The following is a 24,105-nucleotide window of genomic DNA, read 5'->3' on the forward strand; positions in this document are numbered from 1 at the left end:
AGCTTTAGTGGTGTTTGTGAGCTAGTTTTCAGAACAGGCACCATATATCTTATATATTGATGATAAATAATTGAGATATACAGATCTGCTTTCACTTTGCAGGAGGTCTAGGGTTAAAATAGCAAAACTGGCTTTAGGTAACAAACCAAGAAATTTTCTATTTGCTCTCTAACAGCAATAACACATAGAAGATTCACTCAGTGGCACATGTATTAAGACACATAGAACTCCAATTTTGATTTATTCAAAAAAAAATAAAAAAAGATGAAAAATTTGTAAATAATACTAACAGTATTTGAAAAGCCAAGCAGAAAATCCAGCATTCAATTTTAAAGTTAAATTAAAGGAAGACAAACCAATAAAGTTAACACTTAAATTTTCTTTAGCATTCACTTTCTAATATTTGTCCTGTAATAATAATAGCTATGAGTTAAACTGTATTTCGATATTAGTGAAAGAATAGATTTTTTTTTTTGTCTTGCAGAAGAAGCACTGAAGGTCAGCAACTGTACTTCAAAATTTCTCCCAACTCTTGTTCTCTTTACACAGGAGCTGGTTTAAGACACTGCTCTGTTTGAGAGCTTTTAGACTGGATATATCTTCGCTTACAACAGGGACTTCTTCACTTTGATCCTCAGTTATCACATCTTCACTGTCTGACAGCGTGCACAGGAGTGTATCATTTTCATAGGTAGGAAAATAATACCTGAAAGTAACAAGACGTAATTACTAGATAGTCACATATTTTGTTTGAGAGGTTGAGATTACATTTTTTAATGAGATTAGATTTTTAAAAAAGGAAAAATGAGCCAGTCTGGTTGTCTGGAATGACAGTACGCAGAACACCCAAAAAATCAACTGGTAAGGAGTCCTTCTGCTGTGCCTTTTGCAACTGGACTTGTCTATCTTGTATTGGCCTTTTTAGCCACCAGTGTGCTTGTAACAAATGTGGGTACAGCCCTTCCCAAATCTTCATCTGCGAAGCCTAGCCATGATGATGTACGATGTATCAGTCATAGAGAAGAGCTGACAACTGACAAGCCTTTCCCCTCTTTCTTCACCCATATGTTGTCATAACTGAGACAACAGATACAGATTCATCCCACAACAAATGCTGAACTGAGGTGTTTGAGTTAGAACACTCCCTGTGCTCTACTACCCAGTACAGCATCATCCCCTGGACCTATATAGCCTACTTAGAGTCTGAACCAGTGTTTTGTTACACACTATCTCTATTTTCTGTGGAAAAAATTATGGGTAAACAATCAACTTGTTTTGATGCCTAAAGTTAGGTAGACATCATGAATACATCTACACTAGACATGCAAAAGAAGTGGTTTGATGTGGTTCTAGAACAATTTTGCAACAATAGACTTCTCTAGTATACTGACTTTAAAATGCAGATCCCATATATGGCGACAGAGCATCCTGAATGCAACTAGAAGAGCATTATCTCACATCCATTTTAGCTTCAGAGTGTAGAGATTTCTAATTCTGAGTAGTTTTGAGAATACTTATTATTTTATCTGGACCAGTAGAGCTGGGGACCTCAGGGCACTGTTGTATTGGCAAAACTCAGAACTTTTGACTTACTGTTTCACAGATATTATCAAGTAAAAGTATAAATGCCGAAAGAAATATGTTTGCCCTTACTGTGGTTGATCCCATGTAGATCTGGCTGGCAGGAATGCAATGTGTTTGGTCTCTTCCATATGACTTATCAATATCTCTTTGGACTGAAATTTCTCCTGGCAGTTGTAACAACGACAGTGATGGATTTCTCTTCTGATGAAATTCACGAGCTTTACTTGCTGATAAAAGTTCAGACCTGGGAGAGATGGTAGCAAACAAACACTTGGGAAATGTAAAACTTAATCTAAAAATGCTTTCTTGGATTAAGCATAAAGATTGATAAGAGTTTATTGAAGACCAGCACTGCCTGAATGCTGTAACTTAGCAAATTAACTGAACAAATGCTTTTTTCTACTGCAGGGAAACTAACTCTTCTGTCAATGTAAAATCTGCAAACACTTTGCTTCTTCTCAGTCTAAGTCTAAGTCTCTAAGTCTAGTGACAGAGCTCCAGGGAGAGGCAAGTAGGTTGAGGAATATCAGGGAATGAGAAAGAGATTGACTACTGGAATTGCATCCTGCCTGTCCCCTGGGACAGGCCCAAAGGGCAGACAGGATACATGATATGGAGGATTTCCTGCTCTCCCTCCGCCTGCCTGAGCACAGCGACTTAAGGGACAGAGGATAATGGCAACAAGTCCCTGCCCTGTGAGGCAGGCATGTCTTCTCTGTGAGTGCCCCACCTGCCCAGGTTCCCCAGAGTAACAGGTATGAGCCTCTGCAAGTGGAACCCAACAGTGATGAGGACAACAGTTCATCCAGCATGAAACTGTCACTGGGGTTAAGTCAGCCTATGTCCTGGATGAAAATCACTTCCATAAAGAAAAAAAGACACATCATTGTCATACGAGACTCCCTTTTGGAGGGAACAGAAGGCCCAATATGCCAACCAGACTTACTTCCTGGGGAAGTCTGCTGCCTCCTTAGTGCCCGGGTTAAAGGTGTGATGAGAAAGCTTACTACCCTCATGGGTAATTATCCATTATTGATTTTTCAGGTCAGCAGTGATGAAGTTGCAATAAGAAGTCTGAAGGCAATCAAGAGAGACTTCAGGAGCACAGACACTATTCTCCTCTGTGCTTCCAGTTGAAGGAAATAACGAGGGAAGAAACAGGAAGAGCCAGCAGATTAGTATACAGCTCTGAGCCCACTGTCACTGGAAGAATTTGGGAGTTTTGATCATGGATCGGTCAACATGATCCCAGGCCTGCTGGCAACAGACAGGGTACACCTGTCTCAAAGGGGGAAAAGGATCTTTGCACAGGAGTTAGCAGGACTCATTGAGACAGCTTTTAACTAGATTTGAAGGGGGAAAGGGATAAAACCAGACTCGCTAGAGACGAGCCTGGGGCAGGATGCCAGTGTGTGACATTCAACAATGAGAAGTGCTGAGTCCTGCACTTGAGATACACAACCCCATGCAGTGTCACAGGCTTGGGGAAGCTTCCTGATGGAAAAGGAGATGGAGGCGTTGGTTGACAGCCAGCTGAACATGAGCCAGCAGTGTGCCAAGGTGGCCAAGAAGACCAATGGCATCCTGGCTTGTATCAGAAATAGCATGGCCGTGGCCAGCAAGACCAGGGCAATGACTGACCCCCTGCTTCACCTGAAGAAAAGGAGACTCAGGGGTGACCTTATCACTCTCTAGGTCTACTTGAAAGAAGGTTGTAGCCAGGTGGGGGTTGTCTCTTCTGCCAGGTATCAAGCAATAAGGGGGAGGTTAAAGTTCAATATTAGGACAAATTTCTTCACTGAAAGGGTTGTCAAGCATTAGAACAGGCTGCTCAGAGAAGTGGTTGAGTCACCATCCCTGGATTTATTGGAAAGACATGTGGATGTGGCACTTATAGGGACATAGTTCAGTGGTGAACTTGGCAGTGCTGCTTTAACGGTTGGACTAGATGATCTTAAAGGTCTTTCCCAACCTAAATGATTCTGTTCTACAGCAGAAAGCAACACTGGTCAAACAAAGCTTAGAGTACAGCCTTCTAAGTTGCAAGCAAGTATTAACAGGCATAATAACACTACTACTTCCAGGGCTCCAGCAGCCAGACCTGGGACTCAGAGAGCAGGTATCTGTAGAAGGCACTCTGCAAAAGAATCCAATGGTTCTAAAGAAAACAGCACATATCCTTGGCACTAACAACAGTTCCAGAAAAATAAAGTGTCCTTGGCTTGCTTTAGTAAGCTGGCAGAAACAGTTTCCATAACGGAAAAGTTAAATGTTCATGCAAAAATAAAACTGATAAAGTTGTTTTCCTCTATTCTTATGATGTGGTTTTCTCCACACTAGTGGCAAACGCTGACAATTACAACACCTCTTACTCACCATGCTCTGACTTTATTTTAGGAAAGTCAAATCCATGTGATTTCTGGAGGAAAAAAAAAAGAAAAGAAAAAAATCTATTTCCACTACTTCTACTATTTCAAGTTAAAAACAGCTTAGCTTTTCATAGACTGACACAGACATACACATATAGAGATACAAACATTAATACATGAAACAAATCCCCAAAGTTTTGTTTCATCAGAAACTTTCACATTCTGTTAAACTGTAATGCTCCTGTTAACTAGTTTATTAAAACTGAAACACAGATGCTAACCATTAAATACATTTAATCATCAAACCACTATGATATTAAAGATGCTACTTCTTTAGTGTCTGTAACAGTCTGTACACTCACAAATAACAGCTAATCATACTCTTAATGTAAAACTTGACTCCTCTGCATATTTTAGAGAACAGATGCTGGAGACACATGCAGTACTTTAGTTCTGTACTGAAGAGGGCATTCTAATGCAGCAGCTGATTTGATCTTAACAAAGACATTACAAACTCAATTTTTAATTCCAAAGTGATGAAAAAACTGTTATTGAAAACAAATCTTACCTGCATGTGAAGATATAGTTTTTCTGTGGTGTCTGCTTGTTGTTCACAGAACAGGCAAACTGCACATACAGGATGCTCTTCCCAGTCAGACCAGTCTCTTATGAATAAAAGTCAAAAACATTCATTTAATTGTGGAGAAGGGAAGACACATTTTGTGAAAGGGCCCTTCAGACTCTGCAGTTACAGGACTAGAAATAAATACAGGGAAACTGAGTACTTTAAAGGGGGCAAGAGATAGTGTGGATTTATAGCTGGATATATGATTACAAGTCTAAAAAATATTACAAATTCGAGAATAACTGAGCAGTTACTGCTGGGTAATTCCTGTGTAGACAGGCATTAAGTCCTACTTGAAACTGTTTGCACTAACAAACAGGATATTAACTTCAATTTCTATCCAGTTTGACAAGTCATCAAATATTGCTTTCACTATATTTTTATATAAAGTCTTTTAAAATTATATTACACCTTTCTAATATTTCAATACACCAGCCAAAGTCATCATCAGGCAGAGCTTACTCTGTTTTTTATTTATTAAATATTAATTATTCCTAAGACACTAATTAATGCTACATTTAGACATGCACACAGAGAATACTTTACCAACACATCCATTTAAAACCCTAGTACTGCTGAGAAATAGAAATATTCCTGCAACCAGGTATAACTAAGTAAAATAAATCTTAAGTCACAGAGAGAACCAGGAAGATCAGGGATCCTGATACCCATTTACTTCCTGCTTATTCCATTTCCTACAGCCAAGGAAATCACCTCTGCAGTGATCTGTGGGCCTGGACCACAAAAGAACGCAGATGAGATGGATGTTACCCTCAATCAGCACTGCTGAGAAGCTTCATTTGAAATCCTGCTTTAATCTCTAGTTATTACCTTTTTATCAGATTTTTCCTACAATTTCTTTCTCATGCTGACATTTTTGATGCTTACTCCTGATACTTATATTTGAGCAAAAGCTGTTCAGCTGGTTTTTGGTACAAAAGTAAAAAAAAAAAAAAAAAAATCCATTTTGTCTACATCATTACAAACCCAGAAGGTACTTGTTTGAGCCCAAACCAAATGAAAAATAGGCTTGTGGTTGAAATATGAAGCTTTCAGCCCTCATTGCTGAGATGTTGCTTTAATGAGAACAATTTGGAATTGATTTGATTGGCTTAGATGAATTTTAACTGCGTCCTAACTATGCACAGCATTTTCCCTGTAACTACTTTCAAAAATAATGGTCTTGCGAGCCTTTGTAATGGGCACATAAGTAACTCTTACTCTTCTAGGTTATCTAGTAATTCCCGGTCGTCCTCTGACTGCACTTCCTCCCAGGACTTTCCAAATTCCTGGGGAAAAAAAGGAAAGAAAACAATAAAACATTTCCCGATTCACATCACAATTTGTCAATCAACTGAATGAACATCTCAGAAATCACAATAACTTATTTTGGATCACTTCAGTATTTCTGTGAGTTAAAGGCAGTCATACAACACTGCTTTAGCAATAATTTTAAAAATAATAATTATTTTTGTCTTTTAATAGGGCATTCCCCACCCTATGTCTTCGAAGAAGATGATTTGGCACAGAGTTCTCAAGAACAGTAGAGTATTCCAAGACTACAAGATGTTCCTGAGGTGGGTACGTTATCCCTGTCTCAAGTTTGCCCTCACACTTCCTCAATCCAATCTGTCTACCTTGCTCTTCATGCAGCATATGCTGCTTAATGCAGCTGTCACACCTGAGACTTTTGTTGGCATAGCTACACCAGCCAGTGCTTGTTCCTTGTTCAAGGCTATGTCAGTAAAAACACATGGTAAACTTAGCTTCAGAGTACTCCAAAAAGACAGCGTGAGCCAGGGCACAGACCTCTCAGCTAGATTCCAGTCTGTCTTCCATCCTCTCCTTGTGAATGTGAGCACGTCTATTCATGGTGTTCTGTTCTTCCTTTTACTTTTAGTGTTGTTTATTTATATCTTCAAGACCTTCAGCACAAAGTATATCACAATAGCTTTGTGCAGCATTCAGCACAATAGCAAGCACTCTCAGCATGACTGAGATATAAATAACAGGCAATAAAAAGCTGAAGCGCTCTACTGAAATACCAGCAATGATCTTCAGCTAGTGTTTTTCTTTTCTTGGATTTTTCTTGTCTTTAAAAATAAACCCAAGCAAACTAACCAGTAATCAGAATAGTATTTTTGAACTCATATTTATGATGACTGTGAAGGACTCACAAAGATCATCATAGTTGACGATCTTTTCCCCATTAAAAAAAAAAGGTAACTAACAAAAATATAATACTTTAATTAATTTTATTCAAATATTCTTTGTAATAAATATATTTAATAACATCCCAGGTAACAAGTATTATTATTGCCTTTATGGTTGTTTGAAAAAAGAAGGAAAAGATTTAATCATCTAACAATTTTATGAGAATTTTTAAGGTTGTTAGTATCTATCAGGAAAATGATAAACAATTGTCTCTAGACAGCTCTAAACCTAATGTCATCAAATATTACAAAATGAAAATTCAGTAATTAATTCAGTGATGCTACATGGTAGTGTGTAAACTGTCTGAGTTAGAGAGGAGACTCATTAATGTCACCATTACTGTGAGATAACACAAGCCATTAACACCTCTCACCACATGTTCTCCCAGCTGCACACCAGTTTCCTGTGTCTGCTAATGTTAACACCTTAATGAGCGGATAGTGGCTCACAACCACTGCAAAATGAAGACAAATGCTCACAATTTTTGCCCTTACCAGCTTGAAGTATATGAGCACAAAAGACTATGTTCAAAACAACGGCCAATATTAAGTTTCACCTTTTAATTAAAGGTGAAAGGGAAAAACCATGCACAAACTTTATTATTGCTGCTGTTTCTTTACGGTGTTTCTGTGAAGAAGGCAAAGAGGAATCTTGTAAGAGATCTCTGTTTCCCTCCTTTATTTATATTCAGAGGAGGAAAAAAAAGAGGAAACAGGAAAAAGCTAACCAGGTCTTGTATCACTGGAAAATTGCATGGTGAATGGATAACTAGGGACACTGTGCAAAGAGACTGAAGCTGAGCAATTGGGTGGAAAAAAGTTCTTTGAAACATTCTTAAAACTCTTTCAGTGTTTTTTTTTTTTTTGTTTGGTTTTTTTTGTTTGTTTGTTTGTTGTTTGGGTTTTTTGTTTCTGTTTTTTTTTTAATTTTTCATAGTTTTTTTTTAAAAACCCTTTTTCAGTTGCTTGATGGGATCAAGGATGCTTTTGTTAAGCATTCAACTTTCTTTGCTCTTTCATCCAAGATGCAGGAGTTCCCAGCAATCATCTCTTGAGATTCCCAAGAAACTCTTAACAAAACCAGAGAAAAAATGAGAGTTGACTATTGTTAATAGTTCAAACAGTAGAAAATGCATAATTAAAAAACTGAAGGCCTTGCAATATATCCAAGAAAAACCAATTTTTTACTGTGTATCTCACAGAGAAGATGGTCCTATAGAAAAGTAAGGAGAACATGCATGCATTGATTATTTTCTGTTTCAAAATGAAGTCTAAATGCACAGAGATGAAATGCCTCACTGACAATTTACCTTCTCAACTTGTGTGCAATTTTAAAGGTTCTACAGGGAGAAAGTCTGTGTGCCTCACTGAGGCAACAACACACCTCAGCTTGAAAAGAAGTGCTGAGATGGGAGAATCCAGAAACAGCAGCTGGTATCTCAAGCAGTTTTCCCTAAAGACCAGTTGCTGAACTACATGCAAATAGAGTTCCAGGCCTGTGGACCTCAGAAACTCCAAACAGATGCTGCTTTACTACATGTAATTTAGCCTACTGCTAACCTGCAAGCAACAGAATATGTCAATGATATGGAGGTAAACAAATAAATGATATGGGAATAGATCATGATAGAAGTCATAGGAAGTTACAGAATATCAAAATATTTACAAAGGAATATGCACTTATGTTACTCACTGCTATGCGAAATCAGAAATTTAGGGGAGAAAATTGCCAACAAATAAACAGAAAAGGTAACATGTTATGAAAACAGATTCTCACATCTGCACTACAAAAACAAATGAAGTCAAAAGCAGAATGGACGGAAAGGTAGAAGGCAGGCAAGACTACTGCTCTAAATGAAATCAATGGGAGCTCTGCCACCAGTTTAAAAGACAAGTAAGAACTGGCCAAAAGATCATGAGGCAATTCAGCAGACATTCTCGGGCCATCTGAACAAAAAGTCCTTAAAACTTCTTGGTACAAAAGCCACAAAATAAAGGAAACTGCCAGTTCCAGCTTAATAAGACTTTTTTATGCAGTGCTTGGTGAAGACAATATGTCATGGAAAATTATAAAAAAAAGACAATAATGTCTGTAAGATGGTTGCAATAAAGAACTATCAATTTAAATAGTTTAAGATCTAATTGCTGACGGAAAAGCTTTATGGTGCACATCCTAAAAGTAAAGTGTATAAGACTGTGACAATATTGATTTTTATCACTGGAGACCTACCTAGTTTTACAGTCTCTTTCTGATGAAAAAAAACCTTGATCAAAATGGAATATAGAAAGATCAAAATTAAAACCTCTGTGAAAAACATACAAAAAATAGCTAAATTGTATGCCTACATCTTTAGGTTAAGGTGAATTCAGTAGCCAATTTTGAAACACTATATCTATCATTGCAGATAAGTTATGTAAACCATGTCTGTGTCTGTGAAATCGTATAATTCCCCTGGACATTAGGAGCAATGGGAAACACAGATCTTTAAAACTCATTGGTAAGTCAGTAAAGCTTCACAGTACACATTAAAAAAAAATCCTCTAGTGAGCTGTGAGGTGCTAAGGGAGAGGAAGCAAAATCACTCTATCAAGTAATTACAGAAAGCAGACCCCGTGTAACATCTAGAATTTAATGAATATATATTCAGCTTCAAAAAAACATCCTATCACATTTAATATAATCTACTCTAGACCATATATGTGCAGTACGGAATGTTTTCTCCTAACTATGTAAAGGCCAATCTACTGAACTCCTAGTGAACAAACTGAGGTTTTTCCTTTTAATCTTCTTCAATTAAAGAAGGGGGTTATCAAAAGCTATTTGGAAAGCAAACACTTTCCACTACATAAGAACATTCCTAAAAATCTGCTGTGTGCAAATACACATTTTATAGTGAACTACCTTGTAAGTGTTTAAGACCGAGCTTTTAGACTGTTTTCAATCCTTTATTTTTAAATAAAATCCTTTCTTTAAAAGATGAAATGTCAGCACTTCTGAAGTGGGTACAGTTCAAAGGATTACAAAGACTGAGTGGAAACAGTCCACTGAGTAGATTGTAGTGAATGACAACTGAAAATGTGTGGAAAGAAAACACGGCTGTAGCAAAGCATATAGAGCCAGACGTAGAATTGTGATTATCCGAAGCATCTCCCAGAAGATGCTCTGGAAGCACACTGGTACAAATCTTGCACATGAAGACCTCCTTGCCCAATTTTAAACATTTTGGTGGTTTGACATACCCTATTTGAATTATATTTACTATCATCTGTAATTGCAAGGACCTGAAAAAATACGTCTCTGAGTGACTAAGACACCCCGTAAAGTCCTGGCCAGAATACCAGGCAAAGAGGATCAAGGCCCTGACTGTTAAACTGTTTACATGTTCTGTGGCCATGTCAGCAGCATGACCCAGACCATGCTTAGATGTGGTTCAGGAAGCATACAGGCCCTTGAGATCATTGTCAGCAAACAGGATGGACAAGGCCACAAGTTTTGGAGCAACTGGAGAGAGTGGGAAAAGAGGTTAGGTATATGAATATTAGCCTAGCTGTTTTATTTACTTTGGCATATTCTGCTTATTAACATGACACAGCCACTGTGTCTGTACTGATGTTATGACCTCCCTGTATGTCTCTCAAATTTTTCACATAGTACTTCATGGTTCTCTGCGCTTCTGGGCAGTCATCTCAATCCTAATTTCCTAATCTAAAATGGGAGAGATTAAAATCTGAGTAACGCCTATTTATAACCTGAATGTTAGCACATGTAGAAGGCACAAAGACTACTTCAGGTGAACTACAGTTATTTCTGGGACAGAACATAGCAGCTTTTGAAGCAGCTCCTATATTCACAAGTTGAAGGCGGCAAGTGAAAATCTGCTACACACACATGTACACACTCTCAGAGGTCTGAGATACAAAAATATTTAGCAACATACACCTACCTGGAGGCTAAAAACTAACAGTTTTTCTTTCATCTATGTATCTTTCATTTTCTTCCTCTTTGCATTATTTTATACTCTGAAGAGCACTTCCAGCTTAAGGGTTGTAGAAAACAAGCTCAAAGCAAATAGCATTCAAGGTAGACCTCCATCTACTTCGTTGCTTGATCTCATTTTCCCTTCTAGTTATTAAGGCAGAGACTGAGCACTAATGACATGATGATTAGTGTCTCTTCAAGCTACATTCTGGCATCTCTCAAAATCAATTCTCAACAACAAATGTTTACTAATGCTTAGTTTGAAATTATCCAGAATATCATACCATAAATGAGCATATTTCTTAAGAGTACTTTACTTGATTTTTGACCTTTATACTAATTGCTAGTTTGGAATTACTCACTTTTAACTAGATATTGTCTGTATCTTTTTAGTCAATTTACTAATTATTCATAGAACTACTTACCAAGTAATTAATGATATAAAATTTGTCATATTCTTTGTTTTTGGCATTGATTCTGCGATGCTGCTTCTTTCTCATGTGATCTTTAAGTGTGTTTTTGTCTCTGAAGACTTTTTCACAATATAAACACTGCAAACTAAAATAAAAAGATAAACAGGTCAGCATGTTAAAAGGAAAACAGTACAACATAATAACCTTTAATAAGCTGGAGTTACATATAGTAAGATTAATCCTAAGCATGTGAAAGCAAGCTAAATAAAAAAGTTATTTGAAAAAACCACCAAAACAAGATAAGCTTAGATCACAGTAGAATCAAACATAGAAATAACAACGACATAAAATGAAAATATAGATAATAAAATGTTACCTGTTGGCCCTCTATGCAAAGTGGGAGAAAAGTCTGAATACCCAAAATTGGCCTGGGAAGGCCATTGATTGGTCAACATGTGAACTCTTTAACTCAGCATACACTTACACTGGCATCCAACCCATCTGTAACTGCTTCTTTGTAATTCAGAGTGAAAAAAAAACAATCTCCTGAACATACTACTTCTCTTTTGAAACAATTTAACTAAACTAAACAGAAAGTTTTTATGATTCTATCTCAAAAGAGAGGTTAAATGAAAGTTTGCCAGGGTGATCAATGGGTTTTGAAATCCTGAGAAATAAAATTCAGTAAGTAAATTCATATACACATGCATACATACATATATATATATAAACTTCATATATATGGGTATACATACATACACATAAGTATATGCATATATGTACATACATATGTACATAGACATGAAGTATTATATATATGTGTGCATATACACATTACTTGACAAGGCGAAAACATTCATTAACAAATGAGAATTTTACCACAGTATGTCTTCCAGATCAATTCAAACAAAACAGAAGTACATGCACTGCTTTACATTGTCTCTTACAATCGGCATAATAGAACTGTTTTGGTTCCAGATTCCCTTCAGCTCTTCTGTGTGGAGCGGCAATTCAGGATTCTCAGTATCTTTTTGCCTTCCAAGACATTTAAGAAGTTTTGATTTCTCCTTGTGCTTTCAGGCTTCAAATCAGTATTGCCTTGTTGGTGAATCATAGGTCCAATGGCAGAATACACCTGTGAATTTTAATATCTGCTTTGCTCTACGTGCTAACAGCAAAGCGTTTGCTCTACTTGAGAAAGGCATTCCCAGGAAGAGTGTGTAATGCTTTTCCTCAGCATACATAATGTCATCATATTTGCCTGAAACAAGATTTTTCTCCTCTTAATGATTTATTTTCAGGTACTATTCTACTAGCACAGCTATTAAGTCTATTCTTACAGGTAGGAGGAGTGGCCCTTCACTACTCTGACACAACTTCAGCATGTGTTTATTAACTGTAGGGAGGATTAGCTTTGAGAAAACTCCATTTAACTGAAAGCCTCAGGTCCTACTGATAAATAGGAAAGATGCAAATTATCAGTGAGCGTGGTAATTCAGTACATTAGGTAAGACCAATGATAAAAGAAAAGGCATTGTTAATACATCTTCATTCCTAGAAAAAGTTGACATGTATCTATCCCTCTGGGATGTATTCTGTAAGCAGTACAGAAGGGAGAAACCACACATCCCACATTCATGATACATAGAGGCAAATGAACATTGGCACAAGAACGCTGTATTCAGTGATTAAAGAGACATTTAGTAAAAAGATTGTTATGATAAGAAAGAACATTAACAGTTATGATAAAAAGGCATGTGCTGTTATTGATGGAAATTGTGCAATGCATAACAACTGAAGAACTGCACATGACTTTTTCCAGCAAACACATAGTATGAATTGTTATGGATTAATTTTCAATAAGTCAAAAAAAAGACTAAGAGGACTCACAATAAACTTACGTGCTGTCTTTGTTTCTTCTTAACTAACCATGAACGTTGAATTCATTTTAACCTAACCTATTTCCAAGGTTAAAATAAATATGACCCATGTTTACTGAAAAAATAAACAAAAAAACCACTACTTACTTGTCAAGCTTCCCCTGTAATACAGCCAAAAACTCATAGCAATTCACAATATTATCTGGCAGCCCAATGTTAAAAGCATGCTCTCTTGCCATATGATTGAGAAGGACAGATCTAGAAACGACATTCAAATAGAACATTACATATTTTTGGATAAATATGAGACTTATTCAATTAGTGATTTCAAATACACCAATTGCTCTAAAAATGCATAAAAGCCAACATTAAATAAACAATATTAGTCTTGCTGCCACTCCTAGGAAAAAAGAATGCAACTTTATTGAAACAGGAAGTTATCATTTTCAGCTCCGCTGCATTCAGTAACATTTCAACTGCTCAGTCTGCATACACGAAGTATACTACTTTAAATGAAAATTATAGTACAGTTTATTTTGACTCTCACTGTTAGAAAAGCTCATTTATTAACTTGTACAAGCAAATCACATTTCAAACAACCCTCTTGAGAAACATTTTAAAAAGCCATTTGTCAGTTTTCTCTATGCTGGTTAGAAGAGCAGAAATTCTTGGATGTGATATGCTTTTACATCAATATTGCTTCATACAGCACTCAAAAGTACACACAACAGCACTCAAAAGTACACACAAAGAAACATAATGGATGTTCAAATAAGCTATTTTTCTAATAGAGATATACTGGTTAACTCCTTAGGTGCTCAACCTCTCTATATGCCTCAGCTTCTGCTTTTGGACTAAAGAAACATGTGAGTGTTGATATTTACTTTTACCACAGTCCAGCACTTTTTTAAATCCATGCATTCTATGTGTCAGACCCAAGAGTAATCAGAGGATGAAGTTCTTGTGGGATGAATGATGTGAACTTCACCAAACAGTGAAGAGAAGAGGACATTCACACAACACTGGGACAACCTGCAGGCATATGACCCCAGGTTCTCCTACTCTTCCAGAGTACCAGACCTAACCATGCAAACAGACTCAGTTTCTCCAGCCGAAACTGATTTACTGTGTAAAAACAAAGTATATTGGGTCTGGCTGCGATGGAGTTCATTTCTCCATAGCAGCCCTCACAGTGCTCTGCTTTGCATTGGTAGCTAGAAAGGTGTTGATAACACACCAGTGTTCTGGCTACTGCTGGGCAGTGATGGCACAGCATCAGCACTGTCCCTCAACTTTCCCCCTGCAACAAGGGACTGGAGATGGGCAAGATCCTGGGAGGGGACACAACTAGGACAGCTGACCGAAATTAACCAAAGAGATATTCCATAGCATATGACATCAGCTCAGATACAGAAGCTAAGGAAAGGAGGAGGAAGGAGTGGGGCATTCATTATATTTCCTTCTGGAGCAGGTGCTACATGTGTTGAAGCACTGCTACCCGGGAAGTGGCTGAACATTGCTTGCTGATGGGAAGTAGAGAGTAAACCTAATTTTTTTTTCTCTTTGCTTGTGTGTGAGCAAACTTTTGCTTCTGCTTTAATAAGCTGCCTTATCTCAGTCTATGAGTTTTTCTCCATCTTATTTTCTCTCCCTTGTCCAGCTGGGGAGTGATAGAGTGGCTGGGTGGGTACCCGGAGTCCAGCCAAGGTCAACCCACCACACAAAGTTTCCTTAGAGCAAGCATCTCAATGTAATCCTTGCTCCCGCTTGACTGATGCTGCTAAGTGCTCCATTCTCACTCTAATTTTTCTCTCCTCTTTTTCATTTGATATTCAAATTCACACTGGTTTGGCGAGGTTTAAATAGGAAAATGTACAACTGCATAGAAATATTTTTTAACAGTTATACTGGCTTAAGCAGGTCCCCTTGCCACTAAAACAACTGCCAAAAAACCCGTCTCTCTTTAAAACAGCTGGTTCCCAACTCCAGCTTACTGTGTAGTACAAAAAGTTGTTTTGGAATGACAGGGTCTATTTAAAATGGCACTGCAGTTGAAAAAAATACTCAAACTATACCTTAAAATTAATTCTATCTTCTGAGTCCTACCATTAGGCAGTAACTGGTTTGATGACACTAAAACCATAAAGAAAGGTGCTGAGTAGATATGAAAAAAATACACCAAAAGTAAATAGGGCAATAAACAAACCTATTTCCTGTGAATTCTTGATCGCAGAACATACACATACTATGAAAACTTGTGTCACATCTCTCTTGTTGTTGCTGTTCTAGAATTTCTCTCTATGAAAAGAAACAGATACAGTTATTCAGATAAAACCATAATCATAAAATCATTGCATCACATAAGCTTATTATATGTCTTTACCTTTACTGGTAAAAATGAACATATAAAATTCAAATATGCTGCTGACACAAACCAGATGTTAGTATTTTTAGAGTGTAGGTTCTCACAAAAAGTTTTTACAAAAGCAGTTTGTGCTCCAGTCAAGTTCTAGTAAAACTGTCCTAACATTATATGCATGGTGCCTGGAAAGCAATACAATCCACAGTAATGCAGCGGTTTAAATAATTCTGTATAAAATATAACAGTTTATGATTCATATTTACCTCTGGTATCAGTGAGCAAGTTTATGGGTAACCACCTAACACCCAGTGGAATGACAGACTCAGTTCTATGTGGCTAATTGCTGGCAACCTAGAGGGCTTTTTCATAATATGGGACCATGACAACAGCCCTGGCAGTTTCTGTAAGAAGTCATGGCACATATCAAACCCCAGGAAAAGGAGAAGGTGATTGCCTTCACCCTGGTTCTGTTTAAAGCAGTGCAACAGGCTAGGCTGGACACTTTACAACACTTGATGCACTTTTCCTAACAACAATAAAACCAAGCAGCAGATGATTTTTCTCTGGTGGTGTAACAGGAACAATGTTGTTATACCTGGAATTATTATGCATTTCAGATAGAAAAGGTCATAATCAGCTGGGATATGGGAGAATTTGGATTAAAACTTAGCGTATTTTCAGCCTAGAAGCATACTAATCCGTAGCTGTGTTTTAAGTACAGATAACTGGGAAAGGATTTAATTTCTGTGCAACTTAGAGGTGCTTCTGCCTGCTTTCTGACATTCAGGATCCTGACTGAATTTCTTAAGGGATTTTCTCAAACTCTTTATCTCCTTAGAGCCTGAAGTGGAACTTTGTGTTTCTCACCTGCCTCTTTAGTAACTCTTTTATGTGGATTAAGACCCAAATTTGTCTGTAGTCTACATCTAAGTTATATTCAACTACACCTGTTGGATAAGCTCCATAGATGTCAAAAAAGAAGGAAAAGAAACAAGAAAGGAAAGACACACCCCCTCAGCCCTAAAAGAAATAAGAGGAAGGCTTTAGCTATTGTCAGTAAGGGCCCAAATGTGTCCTGCAGTGTGGATAGGTTGGTGTGGGATGTACCACGCCACATCCCATTGCTCACTGAGGGATGGCAGGAGGCTGACATTAAGCAAATAAATGTGCTGTTCCTCTTCCACAAGAACAGCATGCTGCACCCAGCGAGGGGCAGTGGGGCGATAAGGATGCCTGTCAAGAGCACAGGAGTGTGTGGCACCCGACGTACACCTGGCCTGGGGCCTGTGGCTGCCAGGGGAAATGGGGCACCATGCCACAGACCCTTCCAGGGCCCGTATTCAACCACACTACTTGGGAGTTGTAGCTGTTGCACATCAGCTATGAGTCTGTTACCCTGAAAATACAGATGCTGGGGCTTTTCTGTTTGTTTTTGTACTACAGGGTGTACATTTCATGTTGGAGTCATGCCCAACAGCACCTGCTCACATTTTAGGCCATATCCACTCATGTCCTGCTATGTTATGCTAAACATCAAATAAAAGAAATATGTATTCCTATTTTTCAGGGCTGACTCTGGAAGGTGATAAATGGAGCGTAACACACCTTGTCAGAGCCCTTCAGCAGAGATGCAATTAAGTAAGACTATCTGTCTGCTCCATGCGGGCAGCAAACATCCCACAGCATGTCAGTGCTTTCTCTGGTACACGTAGCTGCCACTCTCACCACTCAACAGCATGTTTGACCCTGTTGGGCTAACCTTGGATTTGAAAGCATCTTCGTGTTTCTATGCTTTGTGGAACACATTGGAATCAATCTAAACAGATGTGTATAATTCAAATATAAAGATAGCAAGGGTTTAAACACTCCCAACCTTTCATAAACGATATTACAGTGTAGCTTCCTGATTTTAATTTACTAGGAGGGAAAAAAAGTGTTCTGCAATATTTGGCTGCCTAACTCCAGATTACCGAAGCCCTCATGAGCAGCTGCTCTCAGGTATGTTTGAGGAGGAAGGAGAAGTGTACTGTGTTCTCCACACAGACGAAGCTACTGCTCCACTCCCTCATCCTTCCCATTTCCCTCTACACTAGCATGCTTGGCAGCTGGGAAGCTTTGACTAACCCCACAGTATTTTACAGAGTAGACATTACTTTTACCTAATATTGGCATTTTTTATTGCTAGCGGAAACTTTCCAAGCCAGAAAGGAATTCTGATACTTGCACAGGTGAGGAATTAAAAGTACTGGTTTGAGTCAAATATAGCAAAAGCAACAGGGCTGCTCTTCTTCCCTATAGACATTTCCAACCCTCTACTTCATTGCTGGGAACAGCAATTACAATAACTTACATAAAACTTCTGAGATTTTTTCTGAGCAGAGACATTCAGCCCATAATGAAAGTCAAGCAAAAACTGAAGTTATGAGGCAGGAAACAAGTAATTTACTTAAATTCTTGCACCAGCTTCCAACTCCTTCAAATTTTTGGGGAGGTCAGCAATAATGCATTGTTGATACTAAGACAAAATACCCAAAACATTTCAGCCATGAAAATTTCCCAAAACCTTTTTAGGATCCTGAGTCATATCAAAGTGTCAGAGAATGAGAAGATGAAGTCATTTGAGGAAAAAGCACATATATGATTTTCCATAACGAATAAAAGAATTAAGCAGGATAATCATCTTTAAATATACCAGCACACTAAACTGCAATTTTAAAAGCAATTTGATAATTTGCTTCACAATTTTTAACTTGGATTTCAGAAAAATGTCCCACACATTCATAATGCTTAGTTTGAGGTTGTGAGGAGGAGCTGACTTTCTCCTAGGAGGGGGGTATTTTAAAAGTGCCTGTTCCTCTCCTGGGAAGCAATATTTTGGAAGAAATTATCTGCTTTTTATCCAGAAACACTTAAGTACTATGCATCAGCAAGAATTCACACTGATAATCCGTAGAAGATGAAAAAGGCACACTTGCAGCTAGTAAGAATTTTTCCCTAAACGATTACTTCATCTCTGGTCTATAGCTCAAGAGATATTCAAGACATACAAAATGTCTTCAAAAGGTAAGACTAACAATTCCACTGAATGCCAAAAGCTATGGACTTAGGACAGCTGGTTTTATGGCACATAAGACTTTTCTGATATTGTAATTGCTATTACCCTTCTTTCCAACAGACGCTATATCCCAGGTGCTAAATTATCTTTATTTCTGTCAGATCACTGGTTTTTTTGTGTGTCATAAGCTTCTTTACTAACAAGGCCCTCTTAAATAATTTATGTAGCTATTTAAATGCATGGCTTGGATCATTGACACAGAACAACCATTCACAGCTAGTAATCAGCACAAGTTTTGCTGCATTTGATTCCAAACAGAAGAATTTGTTGTCAAAATTTTGCCTGTTTTTTTCCAGCTACACCAGTTGTCTGACAAAAAAAGGTATTTCTTTTCCCAAAAGCTGTCTCTTTTATAATCATAGCACTTATGAGAGAAAAGAAATTAAGGCAGAAAGTAGTTCTCTAGTTCTAAAAAAGCAGCAGATTGTACTATGCAATTTGGGACAAGATTGCACAGCGAATTTCTGACTACAGTAAGATCTGAGCTTATTCCTCAGTACAGGAACCTGCTTGTGCAGTGGAGAATGGATTCTGGAAGTTAGTCTGTAAAACAGAGCTAACAGCAGTAAGTGTCTTCTTTTTTAATGATTTCTGCCATATGCACTAAATTTGTGCCATATGCCCTAACAAGGCAAAGTGCAAAATTTCTCTTCCAAAGGCATAAGCATACAAGTAGTCTCAATTTTAAGTACTGTGTTTCAGTACTGCTGGATTGTGGCAAGAACATTTTGTAGTTTGGGGTCCTTTTTGGCATCCATCTTGCTAGCTCTGGTCCTTTGCTCTCTCCCCTCTCTAGTCAAACAACTACAAAGACAGCCTGTTATACAAATGATCACTTGCGAGAAGGTCCAGTGAAAACTTTTTATAAATGGTGCTATACCCTCTGAGGAGGTATCTTGCCTGAAGATGTTCTTTTGACAAGGAAACTTCACAACTGTTACAGTGTGAAGGACTCAAACATCTGAGCACTCAGTCACACTGTTGTGAAGAGTGCACAATCACAGGTCACATTACTTCTGTTATGATAGCAGACTCATTAATACTACTAAATTCAGAGTGTCTGTCTGGGAAATAACCTACTACCAGAGACAGCAATATTGGTGAGAATTTGGATCTAAATAATATAAGACAGAGACTTCACAATATGACCATGTATTTCTATCAAGCTCTCCTAGGTGATCTCTCAAACACACAGTGTGTATCTATAGTTTCTTCCAATTTAAATAAGAGATACATTTTCCTGCTAAATGCACACAGAAACTAGCTAATGTTGTAGGTAAAGAAAGCAAGTGAAATAGATTCTGGTTTAAGAACAAAACAGAATAAAAAATCATGTTGACAGATCACAAGAATAAGCTGTTTATACACTGGCAATAAAACAAACCAGCACAGTACACTCAGACAAAGATTAGGATTGGTGACACCTGAGATGCACTACTGTCTCTAAAACCTTGCCAACCAAATTATTCGACAATTATATACACAATTATATATATATTTATTAGGATGAAGTACTTTTGGAGTAAGACAATTTGGTTTTGCGTCTACAGTTTTCTCAAAGATTGAGTGATGAACTTTAGATAGTGCTTGTAGCTGCTAAATAGGAAAAATAGTCATGAACAGTCATGGTATCAGAAACTTCATGTCCCTGTAAAGACCTGCAATCTTATCTGTATATCAATAACTTTCTCCTAACGTCTGTATTCAGCTTCTCTTCTTACTGATCACTATATTCAGCTCTCTCACTTCAAACTATTCTCCTGCCTCTTGTGTACAGAAAAAAACCCAACTTTAATTCTGTAATCATTATCATGTCCTCTCATATGTTATTTCAAGAAGAATGCCTTTTCTTTAATATTATCAAAATGCCTGCTGGAGAAGTCCTTCGTGAAAGAAGCTTAGCTGTAAGGTGCAGGGAAATACTAAGAATTCGTCAGAATAAGACATCCAGTCTGGAGGACACTCAACACTTTTGAAGCCAGATGTCACACCATGCAATGGACATGTGTCTCCTGACTACTTTGTGCATGTTTTCCTCTCCTCCAGCGAATATGAAAAGCCATACATAGTTTAGGAATATTATAAATGAAGACCTGATGGCTACACAGACAGATCACCAGCATGCCCAAGACTAGTCATTAAGCAATGAAGGATGATGGCACTAGAGGCCCACTTCTAGGACAAAGAAGAGTGGAAAGCAGTGGGGCAGTAACCTGCTGCCATCCAAGTGATATTGCCTAGCTGGTGATGAAACTGAGTACATGCTGATCACCCAAAAGGGAATTCCTGGCTTTTTACTAATTATTTAGATAAGATGTAACCATAAAACCTTGTCAACAAGAATGAAGTAGGAAAAGGAACGAGTAGCATCTTCCCCATTCTTTCTGGTTGGGTTCAAAGCACAGGCATAGATCAACATGTTCTGAAGAGGAATATATTGCTATGGAAACAATGCCAACACAGAGAGTATTTAAGAATAACATCATATGGCTGGCAAAGAAAAGGCTACCTAAATGAGCCCCCTGACAAAGATAAGAAAGAGCATCTTAAGACATCAGCTTGTCAGCTAAGAGGGGATACTTTAGGTTTCAAAGGACAGCAACAAAAAACCTATAGAGAAATAGGAGTTGTGGCTGACTGGAAAAAAAGGAAGTTGGGAAGAAAAGGGCTGGGAGCAGTTAGAGGATGTAAGAAGGAAACCAAGATGAACCATAGATCCTAGACAGACTGAATAAGTAAAAAGACCAAACTATAACTTAACTGGCATTATAATAAATTAGCAAAAATCTCAGAATTGTAATACAAGTGTTATAAATTTACTGTGAAACATTTGAAGTCCATTTTCCCAACTCTTGTTTTGTATGGCAAGTTACCTCTTAGGAATATGAAAAATGTGGTTTTTTGTTTTTTCTTCTTTTTTTTTCTGTACCTTATCCTTGATTCTAACCTATTCCACAGAGTGTGGGTTCAAAATGAATGTGGGAATTACTAACTGGGATGGCTATAAGGGATTGTTCCCCCCTTAGTGGTATGTCCCACTTGCTCTTAGGTTCTTCTTCCCTACTGCTCCTCTTCTTGAGCTGACTCAGCTACTGAAGTGATACAGGCTAGAAACTGCACCTGAAAAGGCTGTAATCAATGACAGGTCAGATGACTGCACTCTGAAGGGTACTGGGACACTGATGTAGAAGACATTCTTACAGCTTGTTCAGGAAGATGAGTCATTTAAAAAAAGGGAGAAAGTGTTTCATGATATGATTGAAAACTAACTGTGTGAAGATGTATGAAAAGAAAAAGAGGGCTGAAATTACAGTAGACACGTACCACAGGCTGCTAAGCTGAAGCAGCAGAAAGGTGAAGTTTGTTTGAACTAAGACAATGAAAAGAAGATGGAGAGGCTAACACAGTAAAATAAAATAGCAAAAAAATACCTCTCCCCACCACCAAATACATTAGAAATAAACAGCAAAGAAAAGCAAAGGTCCAATGTAGGAAGAAACCAAACACAGACAAAGAAGAATGTTTGCAATATTCAGGGCTTCAGTCTTTGTAGGAAGGTTAATTACATCACAACTGTTCATAAAATGCATTTAAAACAAAAGAAACAAAGAACCAAGATCAGCAAAGGGTAAGAAGGAATTAAAAGCTAGATGTTATACATATTCAGATCTGACAGAATTTACCCAAGTCATTATGGAATTAGATAAAACTATTTCTGACCTTCAACATGACAAGTCTTCATAAACCCATAAAGGATGGGCCAGATTCCACAGTGTTAGAGAAAAGCAATTAGATATGAAACAGAGGCAAAGAAGGACCTATAGAATGTCAGAAGGAGGTATTAACACTCTCACATTACTAGCTACTTCTGATGTAAGCACTTCTGATGTTGCATTAAACTAAATCAGGCTAACATCTCCATCCCATCCAGTGCACAGCCTCAAACTCAACCTTGTCTCAGCTTAAGATGGTGACAAACTTGGGACCATATGAACAGGTCCCAGCTATACAATCTTCCCGAGAAGATTGTATAGCTTGCAGTCTTGGTGAAGACTCCTCTTCAGGGTCTTTATTTACTGGGAGGAAGAGTAGCCTCTTCACCTAAAACTACCAGTCAGATGACAGGTAAATGTGACAGAAAGACATGGTCAGTGCTGTTGTAGGAAGTATGTTATTTTCAAAAAAATGGGTTTGGGGGTTTTACCTTTTTAAGACAAATCTTAACGAAAAGCCCAAGTGGCTTATACTGACACTGCCCCTCCAAGTATCTCAAGTTTTGCTGCCAGGACTTCCTTGCCTGGTACTGCTTCACAACTATGAGTTCTTTGTCAAGACTGTGTTTTTTTTCAAAAAGACTGTCTGTTTTGTATTACATAGCCTTGTCAGCTATTTCAGCAAGCTGCGCTCTCTAACCTAGTTCAGGCTCATTCCTTGGACTCTCTCAATACATCACAGTCACCATAATGTCTCTGCATGACATCCACCTTGGCTAGCTCCCCTGCTGCAATACAGCCTGAAATATTCCTAAAGTGGAGTTTCAAAACTGCAAAATGAAATGCTTCAGCAGCACATTTTAAAGACAACATTTGTCCTTGTTTGGGCTTACTGTTGGTGACAGCACTAAGGATTCACAGGCTGCAGAAAAATCACCAAAAGTAGTTCTGGTCTTTATTCTATGAAACACACAAGCCCATTTGCCAGCTCACTCTTAATTGCTGGACTTGTCTGGAGGTAAAAGGCTTTGCAAAGCAAAATAACTATTTAACTTGCAAGTCAACGCTCAGATTGCAGCAAAAGGAAATGAAAAAATAGACTTTATTGCTGTAACTAAAGTAATGACTCCATTAGCCCCAACTACAGCTGCAGCTTGATTTCACAAAATCCTTCTGTAAAAACAGAATTCCGATATTGAAAACAGTGATAACTGCAAACTATTTCACACCATAATAAGAATGCATATCTCTTTCTTTTCTAACTCAATTACTCTGTAAACAAAACCAGCACTTGCTTTTGGCTAAGTCCTCCACTCTTTCCTGAGCTTGAGGAGATGTCCTAGTTAGGACAGCTGAGTTCATCATGGTATGGGTGTAACCCAAAACTGTGTATTCTATAGCCTTCCATGCCATTTCCCAGAAACTGTTGTCAATAGACTATTCGCACCCTCTGCCCATAAGAGCCTGACTCATCAGGCTATAAACTGGGTGTTAAGAGGCCTGTGAGATAGGAGGATGCTCTTACCTTTTATGGAACTCCCTGAGTGAAGTACTGACCATTCCTGCCTGAACTAGAGAATATATAAACCTGGAGTTTCAGAACTTTTCAACCACTCGTGGGATCCAGAAGAAAGACTGCAGCTCGTCGCTCTCAACCTCAGCTGGACTACAATCACCGCTTCTGACCAGACTGCAACAGCTCTCCCACCAGCAGGTTTTTCCCCTCTCCCTTTACTTTGGACTCAAGCGGGGCCCAGGGAACACCACTTTGTTCATGCCCCAGGATACCGGGTTGTACATGTGGGTTTTGTGGGTTAGGACCGATTGTTTGTTTGTATGATTGTACTTACTG

The 24,105-nt window shown here is 38.1% G+C and overlaps 1 protein-coding gene across 2 annotated transcripts in view; it reads right to left on the minus strand.

Annotated features, from left to right (window-relative positions):
* Positions 1 to 364: 364 nt before the first annotated feature.
* Positions 365 to 24,105, minus strand: part of ZNF277 (zinc finger protein 277) — a 52,771-nt gene continuing 29,030 nt past the window's right edge. For both annotated transcript variants that reach the window (XM_017817914.1, XM_017817915.1), the window contains exons 5-12: positions 15,270 to 15,361; positions 13,211 to 13,321; positions 11,196 to 11,328; positions 5,800 to 5,867; positions 4,522 to 4,618; positions 3,961 to 4,003; positions 1,654 to 1,828; positions 365 to 706 (exon numbers count right to left, since the gene is read on the minus strand). In XM_017817914.1, the coding sequence (XP_017673403.1) occupies positions 514 to 706; positions 1,654 to 1,828; positions 3,961 to 4,003; positions 4,522 to 4,618; positions 5,800 to 5,867; positions 11,196 to 11,328; positions 13,211 to 13,321; positions 15,270 to 15,361 (912 nt within the window). In that variant the 3' untranslated portion in view covers positions 365 to 513. The remainder of the gene's footprint in view (positions 707 to 1,653; positions 1,829 to 3,960; positions 4,004 to 4,521; positions 4,619 to 5,799; positions 5,868 to 11,195; positions 11,329 to 13,210; positions 13,322 to 15,269; positions 15,362 to 24,105) is intronic.

The sequence above is a fragment of the Lepidothrix coronata genome, unplaced genomic scaffold (genome assembly GCF_001604755.1).
Source record: "Lepidothrix coronata isolate B3197 unplaced genomic scaffold, Lepidothrix_coronata-1.0 Scaffold63, whole genome shotgun sequence".
NCBI lineage: Eukaryota > Metazoa > Chordata > Aves > Passeriformes > Pipridae > Lepidothrix > Lepidothrix coronata.